Source organism: Opisthorchis viverrini (assembly GCF_000715545.1).
Source record: "Opisthorchis viverrini unplaced genomic scaffold opera_v5_418, whole genome shotgun sequence".
Taxonomy (NCBI): Eukaryota; Metazoa; Platyhelminthes; class Trematoda; order Opisthorchiida; family Opisthorchiidae; genus Opisthorchis; species Opisthorchis viverrini.
The window spans coordinates 62,291-85,029 of record NW_008752079.1 but is presented as its reverse complement, the minus strand read 5'-3'; the positions used below and the strand labels follow the sequence as shown (position 1 = coordinate 85,029).

General features: G+C 42.1%; 1 protein-coding gene across 1 annotated transcript in view; it reads right to left on the bottom strand.

Moving 5' to 3' along the window:
• T265_10897 (hypothetical protein) overlaps nucleotides 1–22,739 on the bottom strand; it is a gene marked incomplete at both ends in the record, with an annotated part of 50,025 nt that overhangs the window by 11,596 nt on the left and 15,690 nt on the right. Inside the window, 8 exons of the mRNA XM_009177408.1 lie at nucleotides 902–1,068; nucleotides 5,011–5,125; nucleotides 6,926–7,260; nucleotides 9,397–9,600; nucleotides 13,918–14,145; nucleotides 16,628–17,011; nucleotides 19,381–19,488; nucleotides 22,501–22,712. Of these exons, the coding sequence (XP_009175672.1) occupies nucleotides 902–1,068; nucleotides 5,011–5,125; nucleotides 6,926–7,260; nucleotides 9,397–9,600; nucleotides 13,918–14,145; nucleotides 16,628–17,011; nucleotides 19,381–19,488; nucleotides 22,501–22,712 (1,753 nt within the window). The remainder of the gene's footprint in view (nucleotides 1–901; nucleotides 1,069–5,010; nucleotides 5,126–6,925; nucleotides 7,261–9,396; nucleotides 9,601–13,917; nucleotides 14,146–16,627; nucleotides 17,012–19,380; nucleotides 19,489–22,500; nucleotides 22,713–22,739) is intronic.

Sequence of the window (22,739 nt, the reverse complement as noted above, 5' to 3'; positions counted from 1 at the left end):
ATATATTGCTTAGATGGATAGACAGTGAGGTAGATAAACAGAAGCACAGCATTGGTTGTGTCAGGAGATTATGGAATTTCAATAGAAATTTCGTCCTTTGAGTGAAGCTAACCTATGCTGAAAAGTGGAGGCTCTGCACAGCTTTTTCACCCTTAATGGAAATCATCAGAACTGCGCATCCCTCGAACTTCAGAGTCTCAAAATTTCAACCTCCCGGCCAGTGGTTTGAACACTTAACCTTTCGACCACGAGCGGCTTATCAGCAATGTGGTTGTGTCGTACTTAGAAAGGATGTAGCACTGCCTATTATTCACTCACGGAGTCTACAGCGCTTATCGGCCTTTCGGCATAGATCGGTCACCCTTACATAACGAAATCTTGATCAAGAAGCACAATTTGTTTACCCTTAAACAACGCTGACCTGAAGGCAGGAGCTACCAACTATTACAACTGTCCAAAGACACCACTCTCCTGCTTAGATCTCTGTGCGAAGACGAAGAGGCCATCGTCCCCTGTGAGTACCGTAAAGATGCAAGTTCATAATGCGCTGTAAGCACAGTAGAACGCACAAACCCTGAACAAGCAGGAAGGTTCGGCCATATATATATATATATATATATTCAGGTTTATTATTTAGTTTCTCATTCAATTTTTAGGATTTAATGAATTGGTGTGTTCATATTGAAGGACTCCGAGGCTAAGCCTTCTTTTGGGCCTACTGTGATCCAAACAGTGAAAAATTAAACATCCGGATGAGGAAAGGAGCTGATTCCTCTGGGTTATTTCCTGTCAACACCATTGCCTGATGCCCAGGATTAAACAAAAACATGGTCTGTGACCGGTAGGCCTAATAGATTTGTTGAGGCCCATTCATTTGTCGCACATAAAGAAAGCGACTTACCGTTTGTGCAATGCAATGGTTCTCGAGGCGAAATAGCTTCCTGGTTGGAACGCCAAAGAGCTAAAATACAATCCATTGTGATCAGGAATAATATCAGCTCCTGCAGTTAGTAGATAGTTGATCACATCTGCGTTCGCATGCATTGCAGCGAAGTGCAGTGCAGTAGCCTGATGATGAGAGAAGGGTGTGGGTAGTTTGTTTGTAGCGCTTATCACTCAAAGACTTGCATTCAAAAGGCCGATATGTTACAACACTTTAGTAGCATTAGTGGAGTGTTCGCAAATAAATCCATTCAAAAATCTACGGTGAAGATTATGCGAAGTGACAAAGTGACGAACGTAACCAGTTGACGGTACTCACTTCTCGTAAGATGGGCACACTTTTGTGGTAATGAGATGAAAAACTGGTTTAGCCTCCCAAGTGCGGAATTATTGAGAACATCTGATTACTGAAGACCCAAAACTAGGATAGCTACGCGTCTACTTTTGACCACAGACTGAATTTTGAAATCGACATATAAGGCTGGGGTCGAAAATACCCGGTGTTTGCTCACTCACCATGTGAACCAGATCTCACCCTAATATGTTACTTTCTGCAGGTGAAAGATTGCACCCCAAAAGCGATACATACGCGGACTACTCCGTTGCTTAAGTACGCAAGAAATTCTAATAGTTAGGCTGAAATATCACGTCTTACTGAAGACCCAAAACTAGGATAGCTACGCGTCTACTTTTGACCACAGACTGAATTTTGAAATCGACATATAAGGCTGGGGTCGAAAATACCCGGTGTTTGCTCACTCACCATGTGAACCAGATCTCACCCTAATATGTTACTTTCTGCAGGTGAAAGATTGCACCCCAAAAGCGATACATACGTGGACTACTCCGTTGCTTAAGTACGCAAGAAATTCTAAAAGTTAGGCTGAAGATATCACGTCTCAAGTGCCAACTTGGTTTGCTGCTGGATAGAGAATTTGGAGCTCTTTCAAACCGAGAGGACCGACTTAGAGGAAGAGTTAAAAAAAGCAGACCAAAATGTAGTGGTTCATTAATTCGTTTTCACAACGATAACAAACAACAAACAGATGAAACTGGAGACTGAATGTGTTTACATACTGTAACTAAGTGTTCTTCGCGCCATTAACTTCACAGCATTCCTAAGGAAAACTGCGATCAGCCTATTGAAGCCAAACGGGCCATGGCTCTTAGTTCAATCTGTGTATAACGACGGTAGTCATGTCTTTGTGACGTGCAATCAAACTGTATACATTGACTTGGACAAAAGCGTTGTAGCACAGATCAGAGATGACTTTAAAGACACTGTGTTCCTCGATGTTGGCCTGAAAGAGCAAGTGCGATTGGCGCGTATGCGGTCTGCGGTTTAAGACTGATGCTTGCTGGGTGCTACTTCAAATGATTTTGAGTTCAACCGTAAAAAAAGCAGAGGAAGGAAACCGACATACGAATTCTCCAAAAATATTTATTTCACGCGCACTGAATAAAAAGGTGTGCTTTAACGGTACTGTTTACCGCTTTGGATATTGGAAAGTTAATTTTATATTTGCAAACAGCACGCTGCGCAAAAATTAACAATTTCTCTTCGGCATTCATCGCATTCTTGCGATTTTGTCATCATATTTAAATACACATTATAGTCTTATTCAGACGCAGACGTTTATGAACTGTACCGACTGAAGCACTCATAGACACTGACAAAATCGTGCGCCATGGGGGGGGGCATGGCTTGGCATATATACAGAGTATGGTGACGCTATTGGGAACCAGCTACCCGCTAAGTACTGAAACGTATGGTAGTAAATGTGGCTTTCTCTTATTTAGCCTGTTTATCCACCTAGTAATTTGACGGAATAAAAACTTATTTGCCACAAAACGTCATGTGTGAACCACCGTTTCCTTATCGAATGGCTGTAAATCTGACGTACGAGGTTGACAACTGGCTTGGCAGTGCTTCGCTAGCAATTGAGGGCACAAACAGCGAGCGGCTAGGTAAGTACTTTCTCCTTACTTGCGCGCGTTTGTAGTTTTCAAAACATTTATCGTCGGGTATCGGTGTGACCAGTCAGCTTGCTTGAAAATTTCTTTGCACGGAGGTCTTTTTAGTTCTAGATTACGTGGCTAAAAAATTTCTGGTTGAGTTTCTCCTCTGTTGCTTAAATTGGTCAGCTTCGAGTTCGCGCTATACTGTGTTCTTTTTCTCTTGAATCCGATTTGGTTTCAACATAATTTCTAATTTAATTTGTATTACTTCTTTCGTTTGACTGGCCGGGCTCCCCGCCTGTATTGTGTTGTGATTTTCTCCCCTTTGATTCGTTGGTTTCAATTCCCTTTCTGATGAGATGTCTGTTCTTGTGCTGGGCAATTCTTTGCACTCAGCTGATTGAGCAGATGCCGTGCCCCACCAGTTTGCCGTTATTTCTTGTTTTGACCTGTCTCTTCGATTTACTCGTCGAGTATGTATCCCATTTAGGCTGATTAACCCTGTATATTTTGAAGGGCCCGATTCTTGTGTAATTCTCATGCCTAATTTCTCTGCAGTTTTGGATTTTGTAATGTTTTTCCCTAACGGTTGATGGGTTCAGTGGGTTTTGAGGTGTTTCAGTAGAGTGCCGAGCCTCTTCGAAATCACATTTTTCAACCCGGTTCGGGTCATTACTTGAATGTCGTTCCAGTAGAGTTTGTATCCAGCCCGATTATCATGCATCAGGTCCAGTAGAAATTGATGGCGTGTTATGTTTATAATCTACTTTCGCAGATGGTCTAACATTAGTACTGTCTCTTTCATATGTTCGAAAAACGCACGAAATTCTCTGTGAAAAGTTGCGTGAAGCTTGGTACTTCTTAAAGGGTTACATTAATTTACGACTACTGTCAGAGCTGACCCTAGTTTGACACGTTTTGTGGTATTTCTATGAAGTGTTATAGAACCCTGACCGAAATTATGCAGTCGAAGGGAAAAAGCTGACTGACCAGTCAGAAAGCCTTTTTTTGAAAATTCATGAGGAGGTTAGTATTCCAGTTCCCTCCCTACCAGACTGGAGCATTTTTGTGACCCTCTAAAAGCTGAGCAGATCTTTGGTACACTTGAAGCCTTCTGCCCAGCATGCACTGGGTCCTGTGCGACAATGTGAAATTAATGTTGTCTGATTTGGTTCAACGTACATGGGAAATTCGTATTAAGCGTCTGAAACGCAAGCTTTTTACGCTAGTTCAAGCTAGTCACAACAAAGAAAGATGTAAGTACCCATGAGACAAGACTTAAGGCTCAGTATCAATGTCAGTTATTGGTTTTGAACGGGGAATTTTCTTTCGCGACGACTTTTTTCGTACTGGCTCCGTCTCTTGCTATGCCAACGAGCTTATTTTCCCATAAAGACTATCCAACTAGACTGATCCCGGTTGAATGATTAAGAAGTCGTACGACCATCTAGCTCGTCGTCTATCTATTCACATACATAATGTCATCAGGCATAAAAACAAAAAATACATTCCGGCTTTTGTAATGGACGTTGGTCTACTTTATATTGGACCGATAGAGCTGTGTACCTTGTACCTTTTTTAAGTGACAAAGGTTCGTGTAACTATCAGGGGACAAAATTATCGGTCAACTTGTTGAGTTGTTTTAGCAAATGTAATTGTGGGCACTGTAAAGAACTGGGCCAAGGGAGGGCACACTTGCGAGAGAGCCAACCAAGCAAAGCATTACGCCAGTTTCGTATTTCTACTCGTACGCTTCCTGATCGCCAATAGACGGGTCTACCGCCTGAATTTAGATCGGTGTACCAAGTGCCGCTATTTGGATCATGCGTCATCCTTCCTACGACCCCTGTATAACTGACTAATCAGTTGAGACATAAATCCAACATTAAAAATGTTGTCATATTGGTTTTCAGTTGACAGTTACAAATGCAGCAAAAATATGACAAGTGTCTGAAAGAGGAATCAATATTAGGATTGCTGCAAACCCCTGAGATTGCCTAAAATTTCAAGTGCTTACAGAATGGGTTCACTTGTCAAATCTTCATGTTCATTTCTGGTGTATGATTGTGAATTACAGCGAATTCACAATCAAGACTACATATAACTCACTCCGGTGTAGTTCACTTCATTCAATATGCTTGGGTTCATGGCCAGTAGAAGGGCACAGGTGTCTGCATTTCCTTTCATTGCGGCGTAATGCAAAGGAGTGTTTCCTTCATGGCATCTAAAAAAGAAGAGTATAACAGCTTCAACATAATATCATTATGAATCCTTACAAATGCAAACAATAGGACATTTTGTGATCAAGAGAGCGTTTTTGGTAATGTGATGGCCAACAATTGCTGGGTGGTATAAAAAACTGGTTCTTATACGTGGTTAGCGCATAGACCTCACAGGGTCTACTCAGGGGAAACGGACACCCCATTTTACGAGACTACATGCAAGCTTCTGTTTGAGCTAAAACAAAAGAGGGCTCTGATTTAATCAAGAAAGCCACGATTTCGGGGAATCTGGTTCGACAGAATCCAAACAAATCCATGATTGCGAAGCTTTTTACCGAGAGAAAAGAGAACGAATCCTTGCCTTTTGCAACAATTCGGTGGAAATAACAGATAATATCATCTGACTGTTTCGGAGGGCCTGACAAATCATCTCAGCGAATCAGAAATTTTGCAAATAGCCAAGAAATTCCATGAGCAGAGCTGTAGAGAGGCAAGTGGGAAGCTAAGTAAGCATGCGGTAACAACGATCGGTAGGAGCATAAAAACCGCGAGATTTAACATTGGTTGGAGCTTCCCATCTAGTAGTAACCAGTTAAAACAACTGGTCTGCTAGACAGCCCTCTAAATACAGTTAAGTCGAACACTTACGGGCAGGAGCATAGACGATTAAGGGTCTTTCGAACAGAATGGCGTAATTCTTTGCAAGCATCATAATACATCCAGTGGCACAAAAACGCTTCAATCAAAGTATATCGAAGGTATCATTTTCCGATTTAGTAAAAGACAACGAACGAAATAGTCGAAGTATGCAACCTAACAGATAGACGCAGAGAGTGAATCGAACCCATGGCCTACTGACCACCAGACGAGAGCTAAGTTAAAATGGACGTAAACCGACATTGTACATGTTTATTTGAACCGTATTGAAATGCTGACCAATAGGGAAGGGACGTTATGAATCAATGCGCATTTCAAATGTGCTTGTGCAATAAGACTTGGTGTTCACCGTATCTCAGCCTATGGCGTGCTCATTCAATAAGCCAGAGACCAGCAGTTTGGAACATGGCCCTTCTGTCTAATTTTTTATGCCCACAATGTATATTCCGGTTCCCATTCTACTTTGCTTCCCTTTGACTGAATTGTATTCCATTCTGCCTTCACACCGGTATATCATAAATAACAAAACACAAGCAGAGATGACCAATGGTATTAAGGATTTCGGTAATTGAATTTTGAAGTTTTGTGTGTGCGTTCGCCGGAATCTCACGAAATGATCATATAGAACAGGCGAACTGATCGACAGTTCTGGTTTACGCCACGCTGGTGACGATCATTCAACGTGGTCAGAGTATTCAAGCAGTTAGGGTATTCCTATTGAGGACAAAGAAATTGCTGATTTGTAAATTCTGCCGAAGGGCAGCTACTGGTCGTATGTTTTGGAAATGATTTATGCACTGATTTCGCGCGAACCACATGACAGCCGCATGGCAGCCATAAAGTTACTAACATGTCAACCTTCTTTCTTCATCATTTGCTCCATGGAACAGTCTTGGCTGCTTCTTCGGGACACCCGGGCGCAAGCTGGCACACTCAACAGACTGTCATTAGCCATGATAAGCATGGCTGAACCAAGAAAAAGGCTGGCTCCCTGAAACCTGTTCAGATGCTTCCTTTAGTGTCACAAACATGTTTTAGAAGACAAAAGCTTGTCCTTTCATGACTACGAATTCTGCAATGTACAGAAGGGTAAAAAAAGGGTTTGCAACCGGTTAAATACGTCAAAAAATAAAGTAGTCTGTTACCTGCGATAAAGGCATCCATTGGCCAGGAGGAATTCCACAACCCGGTTGTTCCCATACTGTGCGGCCAGGTGAAGTGGTAGACGTCCTTTATCGTCAGCCAGAAACAAGGCACGTTTACCCTCATTCATTTCTAACATATACTGGCAGATTTGGATTCGACCAAAACGAGCTGCCGAGTGTAATGGCGTGCTATGCTCACTATCTTTGGCCAGGATATGCCCACCAAACTGCGCTCCTATTTGCACCGCCACACGCAGTCCAAGTCGAGCAGCAATGTGCATAAACGTACAACCCCACCTATCTGGCTGATTGAAAAGAACGGAGAGCTGCCCTGTCTAATCAAACACAGGGAGAGAAGTTTGGGTTAAGATGTAATGAAACGAAAATTTTGCATCATTATAAAGTTAATCACAAATTGGACAGAATGTCACATCAGTTAGATAAAATCCTAAAAAGTTCGTTTCCCTTTCTATTTTGATTCTTTAAGCTCCCTTTCTTCAGTTCGAGAAGTACTTCTTTGCCTAAACCATCTTTTGTTTGATATTGTTTCCCGATATGTCGTTTACTTCGCCCGTGCAATCTACCCTTTTTCACCAACCTTGCTTGTCTTTTGTGGAAGCAAAAAAGTTCCAAGTAAAATTGACTGTTGAAGAGACGATGAAATGCGTCAAAATGATCTCCAATTATCTCGTGGTTTTTATGGATGGGTGGAACTTGGTCAGTCTTCCTTCTTGTGACAATTGAAATAAGATAAGCCTACTGATGGGACTAACAAATGTTTCTACGGTGTTGGTTTTCCTGCTGTTCGGGTGCTTCTCCGAGGAGACTTACCACGCAATTCTACAAGTGCGGAGGATCAAGAACTCAAACAATTGCTAAGAAAGTTGCTTTCAGTTACTTTTTGGATGGATATATCGCCTAAGAAGCAATTGCTATATGCACAATACGGAAACAGTGCTAGTTGCCAAAATTGTTTCTTTTCTGATCTATTTCTTCGGGTGGCGCTCCCCTTGTTTCTCGCCCCCTTTGGTTCAACATTCGTTAATGCTAAAGTTTCGTCGTTCAGACATCAGTGTTTCCACCCCACCAAAAATGTTTGTTGCATGCGATTCCAGGCCTGTCTAACAAAGCGGGCTGAAGTGTCTACTAACAGACCGATTAAGCTTCAAAGTTTATCGCAAGCCAGTGTTCCTAGTATAATTTTAGTTGTAGTAAACAATAAGTACAAGTCACATTACCTTCTGTGGACTACCGACTGAGTACTATGCAACTTAGAATTGAACGAGCAAAACACCAATATCCATACGTGGAAGATCCGGAATGGGCTTACTTTAGAACTCTGATGGTGGATTCAGCAATCCCCTGATAGTGGGTTGAATATTCTTTCTTGCATCAGAATATTTGTGGATCCTTCGCAGAAAAGTAACATATCTCAGTCATATTTTCCGCCACACACCAGAAGTTCTACAGGTCTAAATACCTATTGGTTCTTTCTTGGTAGAAAACACTCTCCAACTGAATAATACAAAACGATTCGTGTGGGGCCGTTTCGGATCCCCAGCACGACACCTGAGCCCACTAGATGGTAGAAGGGTAGGGCCGCTGCATCAATCACTCCACCACAAAATGCACGGACATCTTGACAGCAAGGTACTAGTTACTTGGCCTTTATGCAGATATTTTACTAATTTTAGTGCGATGAAATAGTCGTACTACAGACAAGTCAAAGTAAAGAAACATTTTCATTAATCCCATTTTCAAATACGACACAGCATGATTCGTTTACAGGACAGTTAACCAACTTGTTTGGTTTGTCTGGTTTTTTCCACCCACCTTCTGCATAAGATTTGGCAATACTGATCTTGAAATATCCTAACCAGTCAATCGATTCCATGAGAATCTGGGAGCATACGGTTTCCAGGATGTCTTCGAGTTTAGGACAGGATTGCCGCAGCACTCCGGATGTTGGTTTCATCTGTCTTGATGTATCATACGTTAAATTAAATAAATAAGCCTTAACCTGGTTTTCACGGGAGACTCAATTGAATCTCTCGTTTATGATGTCCTCCAGCTGAATGTGCTGCACACAGGCCGCCTCATGATTCAGTTGGCACGATATTCGAGATATCGCAGTATATTTTCATAAAGGAAACTACTCACAAGGTTGCTGAAAACTCTTCGACAGCCCACGAGCGATTTCGCCCTTCTTGGGGCTCATCAGGTAGGCACAGTCCCCGAGTTTCCTTTATGAAAATATACTGCGATATCTCGAATCATTTTTAGTGTAGCTAGACAGGGTTTTCATAAGTGCGGCACACGTTTTTTGTATTTTATATATTATTAGTAGTTCACTTTATTTTAATTGTCGTTTATATGTTGAAATTATTAGGTCATGCTTTTATTCATGAATTCACTCTCCCGAAACCTTGCTGTGGGGCAGTTTAACACAATCATGAATAGTCGGGTCTCACTTTCATCAAAACAGGAACGATATCGCGTGCCGCTCCTGCCCCACTGAACAAAAGCAAAATGACCAAGTTTCGTCCGTTCTCGTCACAACACGTCAGCTCAGCGCCGATACTGACCAAGTGCTTGGACGCTTCGACGCTACCCTTGGAACAAGCCAGCAGAAGTGGTGTCATTGATTTATTATCTCTGGCGTTCAGTTCAGCACCCTGTAGGAAAAGATGACGACGTAACGTCGCATGCAAACGGAGACTTCAAAAATATGAACAGGAAGGAACACATCGTCTACTTCAGATAAAATCAATTTACATTTACCTTATTTATCAAAAGATGTATCCAAAAAGACTCAGTTACTTTGAGATCGCCTTTGGTGTTTACCCAATTTTTGCCATTAGTTCTCGTTTCAACTCAATCCAAACATTGACTGTATCGAAGGCTCCCCGTCCGTTTAATTTTTTACATTACCGTCTCAGCTATGAAAGAAAAACTGAGCATACATAGTAAACTACACGGGAGGTTTGTCAACCGAGTTTCCCATTAAAATTCCTGGGCGAACCTCTTCTAAAACATCTAAACACATTTTCCTACCAAAGTGATGTCCGATTCTGAATACACCACGAAGCATTTCTGTTACGAGAAAATGCATCCGTCTCCTTGAGAAAAACCTACTCAGTCACGGACAAAAGAACGCATTGTGAGGCCCAGTGTATAACGAAAGTTTGGAGACCAGATATACCAAACTCAGGGGACCAACAATCACTTGCAGTGAAAACGCATCGGAGAACTGCACCAGCGCTCGAAAAGAGTGATTTGGAGAAAACACGATTTTGNTTGTTCACACTTAAGCGCGAGAATTAAGCGTTCAGCAGGTTACTGCAAAAGCGCCAAGACCGTTTGCCCAGGCTGAATTTTGGACAGTCTTTCAAAGAACAGTTTCGCAAACGAGGACTCAGAGACTCACGGCGGAATATTCAACGAACTCTGCAGACTTAATGGACAAGAACTAAACTATCCACCTTCCATCTAATCTGTCTGGTAAAGGAAACTTGCGATATTTCAGAGAATTAAAAATATGCAACCATACTGCCTTGTTTGATGGAAAGAGGTAGACAGATGCAGACAATTTGTAGAAAAATCCTGGTTTGCCTTTGAGAGAATCGTCTTAAAGTGGACGCTTTGGATAAGATCATCCAGTTGGAAAGCACGGACTGCGGAGCCGAAGGAGCACCATTGATTAAATTTAATTTCCTCAACGAGATGAATACAGAAACAATGCCACGAACGGAATCAGCCTCTGTACGACCTATATGTTTACCTTTAAAGAGACTGACTCGGTAAATAAAGGTGCATTGCGGATCGCTATTCAGAGGATGAACTTCCTAAATAGACTTTTCCATGCTGGTTTAATCTTTTCACTCTGTGTAATTATGCCAGCTGATTTCGACACCGATAAATAGTCAGATACGGCTGTTTTACGTCACTTATATTACTGAGTTTGTATCTAACTGCATTGCATGTGAAGGCTTGTCGGAATTCAGGGTATGTTGCGGCCAGTCAGCGTTATCTAAATGGTCACTCGTTCAATTCGAAACGCTTCCTAGGCAAAAGAATACCAAATCACTCAAACATTCGGATGGCGCTTTCTGATACCAGCAGTTTTTACTTGGTACGGTCCTATGTGGCAGCATTCGACGTGGCAGTACAAATTTTCTGTTTAAATATAATTATTTGCAAAACATTTACTCCTCATCAGCCAGTCCTTGGGACCACCTGAACTTGCCAGTCACTGGGGGAAGGGTAATGGGATAGATTGCTGTTCAGACGTCCGCTATTACGGCAGCATTCAAACCACTGGTCAAGGAGCGACACAAAGTTATACTTATGAGTATTGAAAAGAATCACCAGCCGTCAGTGAACGCAAATCGCGTTGTGACCTGTTTTCTTATGATCTACACTTTTATCCAGAAACAAACAAATTACTGTCATACAGGAATCCCCCATTGATTTCATCTTCAGTGTCTGCTGTATGATTATGCGCATGCAGTTATCAGTAAGGTTTCATAGTGCTCAAGTTCTTCAGGGGGTAATGATACATCACCCTGAATGACAGCCAGGTACTCAGATCCGGCCAAGTGAAGATATGGCACCCGACCGTATTCTCGGACGTCTTCCACTTCGGCGGCTTGAGAATAGTCTAGGAGGTCGAAAAAGACTGAATTTACCATAGAGAGACAGAATTCGGACAGAAATACCACAAAACAAATAAGCAACGTCGATCTAGTAAGCACTGATGACGTTACCTATTCTAGGGAGAACTACTATCACTCGCGTTGCAGCTCCCAGCAGATGAACCCATGACCGCATTGCACATGTGTCGCCTGTTTAGATATGGCACTCTGCGGATTAGGTTGTTTAGTACTGAGCAGGGGAATTGTGATATAATACCGGAACGCCAAGGAATTGACCTATGACACTGGTACCTGGTTGGTTAGTGGGGTACTCGAGCTCATTGTAAGCCCTATCGTACACAAGCTGGCTAATGGTTGTTGACAGGCCTCTGGTAGTCTGTTCGCCGACCTTGTCCCTTGGAGTGTGCGCCGGATCCACAAGATTACCTCCAGTAGCACACTCAGATTCGCGAAAACCCTCTGTATTGTCATCACTAAAAGCCGATATCCAATGGTCCAAACACTGTCCGGACACTCAGGTGTTTCAAGTAGTGTGGCTGGTTTCCGGTAGACGGTTGTGATGCGCATTAAAATTCTTACGCTAAGAGATCTCAACGGATCTGTTTACCTCATTCACCGTTGTGAATGTGAGACAAAGAAGCAATTCAAAACACGTCTTCCGAAGCATACTTACCGACGGGCTAACCCACACTCCTATTTGTGGCACTGCCGAAGTCATAGTTGCATGTGGCACAAGGCATGTAAACAAGGTTGCCGGGGCCAACAAAAAACTGGAAGGGCCAATAGTAGAGACAACGCTACCTCATAACTCGCCCTGTTAACGCATTACTATGGACCCGCACAGTAAACCAGTTGCAAGAGATAGATACTTTGACAAATGGTGGCCTGCAATCAGCGGCATAAGTACAGTTACTCCAGGGTTACTTGTATGACGACAAACTCGCGTCTTTTTTTGGAACGTTGCAATAAAGTGATAACAATCGCTGTTCGTATATTTCCATATACGTGTACATACATGTATGTATTAAGAACGCTAGGTCAGCAACAGAGTCTGGGGCGAGAACATATCAATGCATCTGTGACGGGAACCATCGGATTCGAAAGAGCAAGTGTGTCGATACTGTCTCCACGCAGATAGCACATCACTTCAGATTAATGAGGGAGAGATAAACTTTCTCATCCATTCCATATTTCTACTTCATCTGGTCCATCGCAAACAGTTCCTGGATGAAGGCTCGGCCACACAAGGATCAAGCTTTTGAGCCATCGGAGTGAATTAAAGCTTAAGTTGCTAGTTAGAATAAGCCAATCGATGCAGTCTAGTACAGGCCGGTGACATCACTAGGAGGCCTTTGGGGCAATGGAGTTGTATTTTAGAAAGACTGAAGAAACAAAAATCGCTCAAAAGCTCAATGTATCTAAAAAAAGATACTGGTTACCTGAGAAGCTCAAAAGTCAGCACTAAGCAAAGCCCCACCCAAAATGGACCGAAAATGTCTCTCCTAAAGTCTTTTAAAAACAAGCGCTTTCGATTCCATCCGCATAGTTAGGGCTTTGAATTGAGTCTAATAACGGACATACTGGGAAAGATAGATTATTTCCCAGATGTTCCACAATGGAGTACACAATGGAGTATTAGTGTCCGGAGATAAGGATTTTCGTCATCTTTCGTGGTCTGCAAGAGTTCAGGGATACCGCAGCTTCCGAAAGTCGGGAAATTGCACAAAAGCAACAAATTTCTCTGCATTTTGAACAAAATCCCTGCTTGATTTTTTATCATTTAGCTGAATGCTAGTATTCTGAAAAAATGTTTCCGAAGAATAATGCAGAATTTTAAGCAGGTGCAGCTCGATTCACTTTATCTTTGTAGCGTGCCAGCTGCAAGAGGATGTTTGAGGATAAAACCAGCTGTTATGTTTGCGAAGTCCGATAAATTTTTGAACGTCTTTTATCATCCATGGAAAAACTTTCATTCAAATCACAATGCTTCTGCATATATTTCAAATTTTCGAGTGTTTTTGACATTTGTACCCCAGAGACCAATGACGCCATTGCACATTGCACATTGTCACGGGACAACTCTTGCCCTGCGAACCCCTCAGTCTGTTCACCACATACGACCCGTGTGGCTTATTCACTGATTTGTGGAACAATTGTGTACAGTATCGGACTGGAGACCGAACTCCTATGCCTATGACATCATAAGAGAAGTGCGAAAATGTGAATAACGTGTTTTATAAGGTAGATTATTGTGAACGTTGCGCTAGTAACTGCCAAACCAATCTCAGGCGCATGTTATCTCGAACGATCTTGATTCTAACATGGAAATTTACTTACTTGACTGAGTAGATAATCAATAAGGGTCGGATGGTCATACATTGCAGCCAAATGAATCGGACCTCGGCCATCACGATTCACCGCACTGATCATGCGTGCTTTGTACTTGGGATGAAATTCAAGCAATGCCTTCGCACAATCCAGGTCTCCACGTGTGCAGGCGTAATGTAAAGGGGTTTGACCGGCATGATCCTGTGCCAGAACATTGGCTCCTCGGTCAAGACAAGCCTGCAAATAGTGCACGGTTCACCATAAAACTTTAAGGCCTGAACACATAAAACCACCGAAGGTAAAAATCTCATCACTTCTTTTCAGACGAAAGAGGCTTAGAAAGCACTTTCTCTTTAACGGTGTTGGAAAATTTGGTTTACCAAGGCAAGAGCTAGCAGGTAAAGTGAGACATTTAGTGTCAGTTCTTGGTCAATAAGACCACATCTAAATATAATAATATAAGATAATGTGAATACGGTGACACCAAACGAGTTCCGTACTAAAGATCCTATTGCCCTTTGATTTGAGGGTGAGATCACCCAGGATAAACTTTCTGTCACCCGAATGCTTGTCACACTTGTTTGCTCGATGGCTTAGAACCCGCGTGCTTGAGTGTCCATTGCTTACGCTTCGTGCACGATTGATAACGAGCAATATATGCAACTCCGCAAATCCAGCATCTCACACGCTGGCAGGGATAGTAGCCTGTAATAGATCGAATTTCATCAGATGGTAACTAATCGCACTTCGAAGTTTCTCATGGAGTTTCCACTTCTCTAGGATACAGCTTGAAGAAGTTCCAAGATGTTGCCTTGCATCCATACTTTCTGTAGTGATGTGATAAAGGTTCATTTGTATCTGAGTATCTCCAGGCAGGCTCTTGGAGAGTCTAGCTAGGACCTATTTTTTTCTGAAATGCTTTGAATGTTTTGAACGCTATATATTCTCACACATCTGGGGCTTGCGCGATGGTTGTTGAAACCTATCATTTAGGCCATTAGGAATAAGTTTTTATGTACGGCATTTGTATCAACTACCAGTCTGTTGATTGATTTAGATCCGCTCCAGTCACAAAAGAATTTGATATTGTATGAAATAGCGGTGTCTTAGCTTAGCTGGTTATCTAGCCACAGACATGGCACGCACCAAGCAAACTGCCCGCAAGAGTACTGGTGGGAATGCCCCGAGGAAGCAGCTCGCGACCAAGGCGGTGTGAAGAAGCCCCATCGCTATAGGCCTGGGACCGTCGCTCTTCGTGAGCTCCGCCGCTACCAGAAGTCCACCGAACTGCTGATCCGTAAACCGCCTTTCCAACGCCTGGTGAGGGATTAGCTCAAGATTTCAAGACCAACCTAGGATTCCAGAGCCGACTGTCTCAGCTCTACTGGAAGCCAGCGAGGCATACTTGGTTGGTCTGTTCGAGGACACTAAATAAAACAGGTGATTTCTTGTTTTAAAAAAGGAATAAATAATTGAAAGAATCTGAAATCGCCTGCTTTACGGTTCTGGGGATCATCTTCCCTAGGAGGGATTGTACTGGGTGAGAATGGTCTCGAAAACTGTTCCCTCAAACTTGTTCATTTATGGAGTTACTTGGAGGCTAAGTAATGCGCTATAGACAAGTTCAAAGATCTATCGTCCATTCGGCGACGTGCATTTCTTGTAGTCGATATGGCACCAGAGATGAATCTACTCAGGCTATGATCCCGGTACTAAAACCCAGTATAGATAATGCAGCACATCTGAAGGACCAGAAAGTTGTTGAGAAAAACTACCGACACAACTATTATAGAAAAGTCACTTCTGTTCTTTGCAAATTATTACTAGTGGATAGCGCTTGTTTCGTGAGTTTTTTCCTCGAGCTTGATTGAAAGTGTCCTGAGCAGTGTTGTTTGAAGAAACTGGAACGAATCACTTCGGGGATAAAAACTGGCTTATTACAAATCACTGCAATTTTGTTTTAAAGGCATCAGTAGACTGGATTCTGCGTTTATCTACACAAGTGGATTCTTATTTTAAGAATGTAGCCTTCTTCTGCTCGGACTGCTTTAGAAATAGGGGACGAAACCTTTTAGGGCAATAGATTACAGATGTTTAAAACATCTAGTTTGGCTCTGGTGCCGTATTTGATGGAAGAGGTTGCATAAAATCGATAAATCTACAGAAAAAATTGTTTATAATGAGCTGATATCGTCGAATTAAATAAACCTTCTCCTTAGCACTGAAAAACTGTTCGGTTGGAGAAGGTGGAAGAATGCAAGGATCCCAAAAGCCTAATGTCGCACACTCCTGTTGACGAAAATAGTTGTGTTAGTTACATACACAGGATCAGAGAAGTTCCTGGAAAAACGTATCACACATTTCATGGGCATTCTATCACCAAGGTCTTGGTTCGAAGAGCCAGTGATCTCCGGATCATGTGACTTGAGTTACATGGTCGAGGGTTAGTGGCCTTACCTACTGTAAAATTGTAAGCTAATAACACTAATAACACTATAGTTACTGAATGGTATGATTATCGCCTATCAAGTAGGAGGATCCAATTTTAAGCAATTCTAGGGATTCTTACGATGGATGAAGCACACGACTCCCAACCACACAGTGTGCTAACGATTTAAAAGTTAGACTTCTCTCTTTTGGAGGGCGAAGTATCGATATCTGGGCTTCTTAAAACATCCAGATTCACTGGACAAAAACAGTGCGTTCAAAAATAACTCACTTTTACCAACTCCATATTCCCCGTGTTTACGGCCACGTGAATAGGAGAGAATCCTTCGTCATCTACAAGATTGATCAGCGAAGACGTAGACGTTGGCTCAGATGAAGTTGAGAAGGTACTAGACCGACGGGAAGAAGGATTTCCTACACCGATCCAATCACCAAGTCGACTTAGCAGGCTTGTTGACTTTTTCTGATCGACTGGGTCAACTGCCATTAGACTGGATGATGACCTCTTTGTTTGTTTTAAACCATCTTGCAAGCATTTTACGATTTCATGCTCGAACAATAAGTGGACGCATTTGACTGCATGTTGTAATATGGCTTCATGAAGAACGGAGCTCCCGAATGCGTTTTTGTGATAAATGTTAGCTCCGCGGTCCAACTGTCAAGAATGGGCGGTAAGTGAGAGGGATGCATCTGATGTTTTACACATCAGTGATGATATTCAATGGTAATTAGTGATAATCCTATCCTCACCGTATCACTTTGGTGCAGTTACATCAGAATGTGTTGTGCTCTTTACGTATGTTTTCAGTTTTTGACTGAGAGTTGACGCTTGACAACCCCTAGAATGATGATTACTATGTGTCTAAAGGGCTAGGCTTCTTTGAGTCAGAAATATGGTGTTAGGTAGGTTTTGTGTCAGTTATCTTCAGCTTAGAAACTTCCTCAAACGGTTTCTTAAACCTTCACGGCGAATGTGCATCAGAAGTTGCTGGTGACATTTAAGGCGGTTGAACAAGTCAAATTCGAATTTCACAAGAAAAATGTTTGCTAAGTTATTATCTACCTCCGTCAATTTATTCCATGATCTCAGTCCAACAGGTTGAACGAAACGGTCTTAAATTGTTTGATAGTTTCAGCTGAGCTCACGATAAAAGACATTGCTCACTTTGCAACCACCATTACGACCATGCCCTTCCAACGCTGAGAACTATGCACATATCTCATAATCTGTGCCTCTCCGTAGAGTACAGATCAAGCGTTTAACACAAGGTATTCAACTTGAGTTTCAAAGGGCCAACAGGAGATTATTGGGGTTGAAACATAGTATGAAAACTAAACAATCAGATGAAGGACCTACCAGCTTAGTCTGACTCTTTACGTGAATTAAAATCCCGAAACCGCACATCACCGATCACCCAGTAAGGTCGGTTAGACTGGTAACCACCAGGTAATACCACATCAGTTACATCAGTTACAAGTCAGCAGAGTTATTGTCGTCCTGTGTCCAGACAAAGGATTTAGTACATTTTGGTGAGACAAAACAGTGAACGTAAACCTGGAAGACAGTACAAAGTCCATGATTGAGATTGTCACCTGATAGAGCTCGGTCAATTTGGAGGTACATGTAAGTAGTCTACTAAAAAGTCTTATAGCCGAAATTACTGTTTTCAAAGCTAAATGGCGCATTGAAGACGATAGGCATGGCTGTACGGACAACCCAAATTCTATAAAGCAGTCTTCAACTCTGGGCGAATCTTTTGATCACACAAGTAAACCCCAATACTATGAGTTAATTGCTTGATAAATGTTGGGTAGCCCATTAGACAGCGTTCATTGCATCTCACCTACATCGACACGGGTTGAAGACATTATTATTTTTGGTGAACATATAGTGTCTCCTGATGTACGGCTGTCAGTCTGAAAGAAAGCACTGATTTGATATGTAACCTTATCACAATACGCCTATGGCCATCTGATTGACAGCTCCATAAGCAGATAGATGGTATAATGATGGACGGTCCATTAGCTCTTATTTTGCTGATATTTTCGTGACAACTCTTGAGAACAGAGGGAGTGACGGCATCAGAAACTTACTTTTACGGACTACATATAGGTGACACAAACGCATCGAGCATGCACTGGAACTCCTCTGCATTTTGAATGGTCAGCTTTGACAAACTTCAAATGGATACACACTCGGTATAGTTTATCACGAACCAGCCTTATGCAGATAAATTTAAAGAGCCTTGTGCCGGTTAGTCATAAGTAGGCAATTATGCGCGATTATTCACTCGGGTAAATGGAGCCAGAATCTTCATTCTCTGTATGGAGGCCTTAAGACAAGGGTGGGGTCCTGAAGCTTTTATAAGGGGGTACTCGCCACTGTCCAATTCAAACGAACTTATTTGTTCTCTGCAAGAAAGAAAGCGTACAGTGGACTGGCATTTGGAGACGATGAAACCGAGAATTGAATCTACCATAAACTTCAGAGTGTGACGCGAAGCATTTTTATTGCTGCTGAACTGGTGCATCTGTTCAAAATGACGGGACTGTCACTGCCGCCTGTCAACCCTTTTCACCTCACACTGTATAAACAAATAGGAATATACAAGTGGAACCGTCTATTTACTTGGAACAAATCGTCCGCTGTCCGTACACATGGGGCAGTATCCTCCATAATTTTTCATTAGGTCGGCGAATGACCGATACGACGAATAGTTTGGATAAAGAGGACTACTTTCAGGTCGTCGGTCGGTCTTTGGAATGCCACCCCACTCCAAATCTGGATAGATGCTGTGGTCATGGAACGTCCAGTATCAAAGTGGTCTGCACCCAAAGGTATGGTGTTGTTACTGGCTCTACTCTTATTGCCTCCACTGATTACGTGTGACCCAGAATTCCTATTGTCAGCCTTCCACCCATAATCTTTACCAGTATCCAGAACTGAGTTGCGAAGCAACATTAAATGTTTTATACCTCACATGCGTAACTCGGTGAAAATATTCAGCTGAATAAGATGCTTACCAAGATTCGCACGCATTCGTCGCTATCCTGCAAAGAACAGTGATACAATGGAGTAGAGCCTCGTTCATCGAGTGCATCCACTTCGACGTCTTTGTAAGTCAGGAGCCTCTGAAAGGTTGAAAATATAGCGAACGTCTTTTAAGGCTTACGAAACAACCTTCATGAAAACAAGCACTTGGGTGCTGTGGGGTATAATAGGCTAGATAAATAGCATGACAACGTTAGAGGACCAATAAACGGACAAACAGTTGTTACATATCCACGGTTGCATATAGCATACACTGACGTAAAAAGCTGACGCAAACATAGTGGCAGTGACAAAAACATAGTAGTCGAATACTGACCTCAGAACAATATATTACTGTTTGTAACAACCATGGGCTTTTTGATAATTGCTATCGCCAATCTCAGGACGTTTGCGCTGACAGAAGTTTGATTAAAACCAATTGATGTTTAAAACTACGTTGCAGCAAATCCCTGAATGCTGGCGTCGGACTCAGTGTTGAACCTGGTGGTTTCGTCTACCGTTCAGCATTAGAAGATTATAAAAGGGGTAACTGGGAGGAATGTTAATTTATAACTTCGAGTAACATTTAAATATAAACAGTTTAACAAATTTGGGTTTCATTTAGAACATAAGGATAAGGCTTCCAAATAAATCATGGTTGTACGGTAGTGAAGCACCAGTGCTGGTCACTGATGTCATGCTGTCGATGATGTTGATTCCCCTAGCAATGATGAGACACGTCATATGTTCTGAGTATTCTGAGTAGTGCTTGCGTTTGGCCAAAAATGTAATGTTACTCAAATGCAGAACACATGCGAGACAGTTCCTGTGAATCGCACTTTTCAAACGGAACCAGCCGAGTTAATGGGATCCTTCAGTACTCCAGAGGACACACACACTGACGGCAGCTTCTCAACTGGGAACAAAACAATTTCAATCTGACAAACCACAAAAACACCTCGGTCGTGGGCTGTCGAAGAGTTTTCAGCAACATTTTGAGTAGTTTCCACTATAATCAGTTTAAATTATTTTAAATATAATACAACCACTGAAATACTTAAATATCAGTTTCTGAAAGATTCACCAACTGTTGGAATTCACACAGTAATGCATTAGACTAAGTAACGATGATTTCATCGCAACAAGCCTTTATTGCGAACTGATTCACCCTTTCGTCTGAAAGCATTCGGATTCGCCCGGGCTTCATTTAAGATGAAAAACTACTCAGTAATTTTAACCATGTTGTCCACTCAGTTCAACAAATGTTTCAACAGTTGAATTAATGTACAAAATTCACAATATCTTGTTTTAGTGATCTGGTGCTCGAAATGAGAAACCTAATAACGGTTTACGAACGTTTTTACTAGATGGTTCCATATGAGAGGGAATAGCCGATTGGTTCTGCCAGATATGTTTGTGACGTTCATTTCAGTGCCAATTTTACAAACGCATTAGTTGTGTTCGCCCTCGTGTACGGTGGAACTATGAACGGTTACCATTTGCGTCAGAACTTTTATATGCATGAGTGATTCAGTAGAATTTCAGCGCTACTCCTTTATGATGAAACACCGACCAAGCGACACTCCCTACATGCTCCAAAACTTCCTACAATGACCAAGAAATTCAACCATCCTCCTTCACGTCAACAGACAATGACCAGTCACAACTGATGTGAACCGATTGGCCTAAAGTTCCTGATTAATCGGAATAACATCAAATTATAAATGCACATATGAATGCCTCAGTTGAAGGCTACTTTATATTCACTTTGTCTCATGGAATACCCGGGTTATACAAGTCAATATCTGTTATCCCTTGAGCTAGTGTTCGGCCATGCGAAGGATATCAACTAGGAATGTCATAGTAAACGGGTGGAGACAAGTTGATTCGGTAAGCGTACGCGATGATGAAGGCAAACTGTCCCAGACAAACCCTGCATTTTGGTTTTCCAGTCACGACGGATCGGTTATACAAGTCAATATCTGTTATCCCTTAAGCTAGTGTTCGGCCATGCGAAGGGTATCAACTAGGAATGTCATACTAAACGAGTGGAGACAAGTTGATTCGGAAAGCGTACGCGATGATGAAGTCAAACTGTCTCGGACAAACCCTGCATTTTGGTTTTCCTGTCACGACGGATTGACAATATTCCCCACAAATGGGTGTGCACTCAGTTGCCCCTTTTAACAGGGCTTTACTTCACTGGCAAGGTATTAGAAGGGCACTACCAAGACTGGTTAAAATAACTGCCATGATGTGATTTATTTTCTCATTTAGTGGTATGTAGCCATCGCATTTTTGGCGAACAGGCCCAGAATAAAGCTCAAATTAGATGCAGATATTGTTATCGGTTGCGCTCAGCGAGTACAGAACGATCAACAATTGCCTGTTCATGATGCTCAGTTATAGACACTAGACAGTATTCTCAGTTGTCGAAATCACCTAATATGTGCCTTTATTGGCTACCGATTTAAGCAGAAAGGTAGCATTTTCTTCGTACGCTGTAAATATTACATCCTGACTTTCTGGTAAGTTGGTCGTGATCTCATTCATTACATTGGTACCATTCACTCACTTTAGGACAAACACGTAGATCGGTACACTCAAAAATCCGAAAAAGCAAAAATTGTTGGTGGATTTTGTGTGCAGGGAATGCCGGGGACTACTATAGGTTTTCCAGGAATAGGGCTTTGGTTGGGAGATTTCAAAGACACGGTCGCTGAAAGCTCTTGGATACATCAAGACCGGTTTTGCTCCACAAGGGCTCATAAGGTAGGTTCAATCCTCAAGCTTCCGTCAGCCTTTTGTTCCACTTGCACCCAAATTATACGCAATTTGAGAAATACGCTAATTTGCAAAATACTTTGGTTTTAATGAGATATGCGATATGAGAGATATGAAATATATAAGAATACTATACAGGAAGGATTTAGATGGGATTCAGCTCAGTTTGCCTTTGGCATCAACTCAATAAATAAATGAGCGTATGTCACCAAGGATTGCGATTCTCTTGAGTCTTTTTCAAGAACAGATAATTAGGTAAAAATATAATCTAATCGTTACTTTCATCCGGAACATTACAAAGTGCACTAACAGAGATGAATGAATCTTACTTTAAGACCGGCAACAAAGGCGAGTTCGGAGGCAAGATGCACCGGTTGCAGTCCGTCTCTGTTAGATACCGTCAGTCTTGCCCCATTAGATATCAGAAGGTCTAAGATATCCACCCGACAGGCTCGGACAGCTAGATGCACGGGTGTGTTACCCAGCGCGTCAAGAGCGTTTACATCTAAAAGGGATTGGGAGAGATTGAAGTGAATACGATCTGTATGCATTGGAATAACCGTCTGAC